Source organism: Triticum dicoccoides, chromosome 4A, assembly GCF_002162155.2.
Source record: "Triticum dicoccoides isolate Atlit2015 ecotype Zavitan chromosome 4A, WEW_v2.0, whole genome shotgun sequence".
NCBI classification, from domain to species: domain Eukaryota; kingdom Viridiplantae; phylum Streptophyta; class Magnoliopsida; order Poales; family Poaceae; genus Triticum; species Triticum dicoccoides.
Window position 1 is genome coordinate 432304147 of NC_041386.1, and position 4982 is coordinate 432309128.

General features: G+C 42.4%; 1 protein-coding gene across 2 annotated transcripts; it reads right to left on the minus strand.

Annotated features, from left to right (window-relative positions):
- Window positions 1–3535: 3535 nt before the first annotated feature.
- LOC119286037 (putative B3 domain-containing protein Os04g0347400) lies at window positions 3536–4982 on the minus strand. 2 transcript variants are annotated; one of them, XM_037565375.1, is made up of 3 exons: window positions 4723–4982; window positions 4330–4621; window positions 3536–3830 (listed from the first exon to the last, which is right to left on the minus strand). In XM_037565375.1, the coding sequence occupies exons 1-3, from the start codon at window positions 4768–4770 to the stop codon at window positions 3748–3750; spliced, it is 423 nt and encodes a 140-aa protein (XP_037421272.1). In that variant the 5' UTR covers window positions 4771–4982; the 3' UTR covers window positions 3536–3747. The 2 variants fall into 2 exon arrangements, with proteins under 2 accessions (XP_037421272.1, XP_037421271.1); XM_037565374.1 differs by having other exon boundaries at window positions 3536–4181.

Consider the following 4982-nt stretch of genomic DNA (forward strand, 5'->3'; position numbering starts at 1 on the left):
GGCGTGGGGTGGAGCTCTAGGCTTTGGGTTTGATGATTTAGAGGGGGGGTGCTTGGGTATTTATATTGGGGAGGGGAGAGGAGACTTGGGGTAGGGGACAAGAAATAGACTAGGAATAGGAATCCTAGATGAAAAAGAAAAACGGAATAAAGGAAAAAGGCTAAGAATCCTACTAGGATTCGGTAGAAGCAAGAGGCGAGGCGGCGGCCTCCTGGCCTTGCGCTGGCGCGCCTGGGCGCAGGGGCGGCTGGCTGGCTGGGCCTTGGCCCGGCTGGCCTGCGGTAAGTCTTTTTTTTTTATAAACGGTTCAGCGCGCAGAAAAAAAAACAAAAGAGATCTAAACGAACTCCGAAAAATCTAAAGTAAATTTTCCCCGACTCCTAAAAATGAGCCGAACAAAATGAATTTTTCTCCGGACCTAAAATGCAATTTTCGGAAACGCGCATTTTTCCCTATCCAAATAAAACGCAAATAAAACTCCGGCAAAAACCAAAATTGATCTATTTATTAAATCTTCATTTTTCCTAAATTTGGGAAAGTCATATTATTCCCTCTCTCAATATTTTGACACCGGAAAATAATTGAAGATAAAATAAATAAATCAAATGATCCTCTTTTCAAAATTTGAGAGAACTCAAATATGAAAATAACGAAATCTCCAACTCTCTCCGAGGGTCCTTGAGTTGCGTGAAATTTCTAGGATCAACCAAAATGCAAGAAAATATGATATGCATGATGATCTAGTGTATAACATTCCAAATTGAAAATTTGGGATGTTACAGCATTCCTCCCCGTGTCAACGAGGACTATGGGGACAACTACGAGGATTATTCCGGTGACACCGAGGATGACCAAGCGGTCAACCGCCACAATGACCGTGCTCATCAACAACTCTGTTTCAACTGCCAAGGTATGGCACAAGGTCCACCCAGGTATGACGTTCGAGATTACGACCACTCCAATGCTAAAATTAAATTTAATATGCCTGCTTTCAATGGTAAATATAATCTAGATGTTTATCTTGATTGGGAACTTTTAGTTGAACAAAAAATTGCATGTCATGATATTCCTGAGAACCAAAGAGTTAGTGTAGCCACTAGTGAGTTTACGAACTTTGCTTCTATTTGGTGGAGTGAATATTTCCATGTTAATGCAAATAATATACCTACTACTTGGGATGCTTTAAAACAAGCTATGCGACAACATTATGTTCCTTGATATTATGCTCGTGACAAACTAAATGAATTGCAACGTGGAAAACAAGGTAGTAGTTCTGTACAGGATTATTATTACCAAGAATTGCAAACAGGCTTAATGCGATGCGGATTAGTTGAAACCGAAGATGCTATGATGGCTAGATTTTTAGGTGGTTTGAATCGTAGTATTCAGGATATATTGGACTATAAGGAGTACAATCCTATTACCCGTTTGTTTCATTTTGCTTGTAAAGCAGAAAAGGAAGTACAGGAACGACACACAAGGGACGAGGTGACATTTCTACAGGTCACCGCTCATCATGGACAACCTCTCCTACTGTTCCATCCACTATTGAGTCAACATCACCACCTCTCTTCACCTGATGAATGGGGTGTCAGCAGATGGATTCTTTGTATGTACGGTCTGAAGCGATCATCATTGATTTTTGTAATTCTAGGAAATCCAGCGGATGATTTCCATTGCATATTTGCATGTACGGTTTGAGTTGTGCACAATGAGAAAGTCTCTGCTCCTCTCGTAACATACATTTGGTTATTCTTTGCATGTACGGTCTGAAGCGATCATCATTGATTGTTGTAATTCTAGGAAATCCAGCGGATGATTTCCATTGCATATTTGCACGTACGGTTTGAGTTGTGCACAATGAGAAAGTTTCTGCAAATATGAACATACAGCTCAGATCTCTCTATCACTTCACTGCCTACAATTACAAATATGAACATACAGCTCAGATCTCTCTATCACCTCACTGCCTATAGTTAACCTTGTTCCTGCCTCGTTGCTTCATATTCTGGCAAATCTCATGTGCCAGAATTTTGCCAGAATATGAAGGAAATAGTTCCCGGACAGAGCCTAATAGTAAGATAAATGGTATATTACCATTATTGCACAAGTAGACAAGCAAAAGCAGTTCAAAAACAGCCAAATTCTGGCCAAATTTAAGAAAAAAAAACACTTAATCTACCGCTTAGAGCAAAAGCGAAGCGATTTGCCATTGCTCCGCGCTTAAGTTCCGCTTAAATACACTTTCTTTAACACTGAGAGGGACCATGTTAAAATTTGCCTTATTAATAGGAAATGGGGTGGAAGAACGTCTGAATAGGAAACTTTCCTACGGTAATGCAATTCATCCATTTGATACAAAGGAATGGACCATAGGAACAAAGTATGAACTTTTCTTTAGTTTGGGTTTCATAGGAAAAACAAAGGAATCTTACAACATACTCCGACCTCTTTTTACATTCCTATGAACAAATACCAATGAAAAGGCCATAACTAGCATAGCACTAACTTAATCTAACCTTTGCGTATGTTTTAGGGTGTAGGCCATAACTAGCATAGCAATAACTTAATCTAACCTTTGTGTATGTCTTAAGCTTAATTTGACAATGCTCCATTTTGCATTAACTAGATTTTGCACACTCCTTTGTTTCTACAATCCTACATTTTAACCTACCCTATTCCTACGATTTTCTGGTCACGTCGTTTGGAGGATAAGTCATTTCAGTCAGTGTTGTATGAGCAATTTCCTCACCTCTTCTGGTAACAAAATTCGTGGGTACCAATATTTGCAAATTCTGTAAACCGAAAAACTAATACTAGTTTCGAACTTTGTAATGAAACAAATAAAAATTGATTGAAGCAACACACCAAACCAATAGATTAATGGATCCACCTATAATATGACCACTCTGTTATTTAACATTTGTCTTCCAAATTTAGCAGAACGGTTTTAATTACCAGAAATTTTCCACGTGAGTAGGGAGTAATCTTTCTCCGTATCCGAGAAGGTGCTCCAGTCTCGATGGACATCTTTTTCTTCTCTGGTCCTTTGTTCAGAGAAGTTACACTGTGTTTCCTTATCCTAGTTTCTTCACCGTTTGAACTTCTATTCTTTTGCTCACGCTTCCTACTAGAAGAATATGCTTCTTCGTTTTGCATTTCAGTATCTGTAGGTGGTGAGATGATAGAAGAGGTAAACATGTTTTTACTCGCGGTTGAATCCAATTCGGAAAGATGGGTACTACGCATATAAGATTTGTCTGAAGTCAAACTTCATAAAGTTTGACCATATTCATATGAAAAAAATGTAAACATCTACAATAGTAGAGCTATACAATATGAAAAGTAAATTCATGACGCATCTAATGATATTGTCCCGTATTGTGAATATTGAATTTTTTTAAATTGATCAAACTTTATGAAGTTTGACTTCGGACAAATCTTATATGCAGAGTAAAAAGGACCAGAGGGAATACTTTGAAGAACTAAGCGATTAACTCACTTTCTTGAATTCCTATGCCCTTGTGGCATCCGCTCAACTCGAACACTTCGATTTCGAACAACATATTGCCTTCGTAGCTCAATAGAACAACATCACCTTGTGAGATGCCATGAAACACCAAGAACTGCGACCAACCAGCTGCAAGGAATATCGCAGATCCGTCCTTCTCGACCTCGACGCACCAATGTTTGTCAAATGGGCTGCCAGCAAAAGCAATTTTGCTGCTTCGGTGCGCCTCGGGGACGTCAAACTGGCTGACAATGAAAGCTTTTTTGCTGCTTGGGTGCGCCTCGGAGAGGTACCGTTGTACAAAAGTTGGCGGGATCGGCTGCAAGAACACAAGTAGTACTCACTACCCCTCGTGCGTTTCAAGTCTAGGAGTTGCAGCAAGAGACACAGTGGTAGCACTGGCGGAGCTACATGTAATGAAAATGGGCTATGGCCCGCCCATTCCAAAGCTAATACAATGTAGGATTAAAATAAACTGAGCCACAAGAAAAAAAATATAGTGATATTCCTTCATATTGGCCCGCCCAGCTTTGGTTGGGTAGCTCCGCCATTGATTGGTAGGAAAACAGAGTAGCAGGAAGATTGCAAACCATCTTGTCCATGAAACTTGGAAAGAGAACCATAATGAATTGTGGTTTACGCGAAGAAGCGTATATGTTGCTTCTAGGTTCTACAATCAAACATGATGCCTCCTTCAGTTACCAGTATGTATGTATGGCCATTATGAACTGATGAAAACTGAATCGTTATTAGGTAACAGAGGGACAAATCTGCCTTCCCTCTAACTCTAAACTTACCCCGTTTCTTCAGTAACCTACCTGTAGAGGGCGGAAAGCCGCCCAACTCCTTGAGGCACCACGTGAGGTCGAAGGCCTTGACGGTGAGCACCCCACGACCTTCATGCTGGAGCACCAAGAACCACCCTAAGCCGAAGCCGCTCGCTTTCACGAACTCGGGCCATCTGTAACCCAAGAACGCGCCCTTGCCATCCCGGCCGATATCGACGTGAAAGATTTTGCCGAATGAGCTGACTACAAAGACCTTTGGGTGGGGCATCCCGGTTCCTCGTGCACAGGCATCCAAGTGCTCGGCGAACTGGTCGGAGATGCGCTGCACAATGGACCAGACATACGCATTCATCGTATTGGCAGTGATGAGGATTAGATGGTGTGGTGGTGATGGGTGAGGGGGGCATTGTTCATACGGCTTACCAGCTTGTGGAGGCAAGAGGGCATCAACACCTTGAGTTGCTTCACCATGTCGCACCGCGCGCTCCCATCGCCGGACGGGCAGTCGCATGGCCGCCCTTGTATGCTAGAGAGGGTGGCCACGTACGGGGGGTTTCTTGGGGACAGGAGCCGGCTGCGGGGAGGAGGGGATGGCGTACTCCGAGGTCTCTCGGTCCGGGAGAGGATTGGGCGAGGGAGGAGGCGGCTCCCGATAAGGCCATGTCCAATTTTTCCCACTAAAA

Bases quoted from the DNA above. Each gene is read 5' to 3' on its own strand.
- LOC119286037 (XM_037565374.1), bottom strand. From the start codon at position 4,770: ATGGTGAAGCAACTCAAGGTGTTGATGCCCTCTTGCCTCCACAAGCTG. The intron at 4,622-4,722 runs GTAAGCCGTATG...TCCATTGTGCAG, and splicing joins CCTCTTGCCTCCACAAGCTG to CGCATCTCCGACCAGTTCGC. The intron at 4,182-4,329 runs GTAGGTTACTGA...GTTTGATTGTAG, and splicing joins CGGCTTTCCGCCCTCTACAG to AACCTAGAAGCAACATATAC.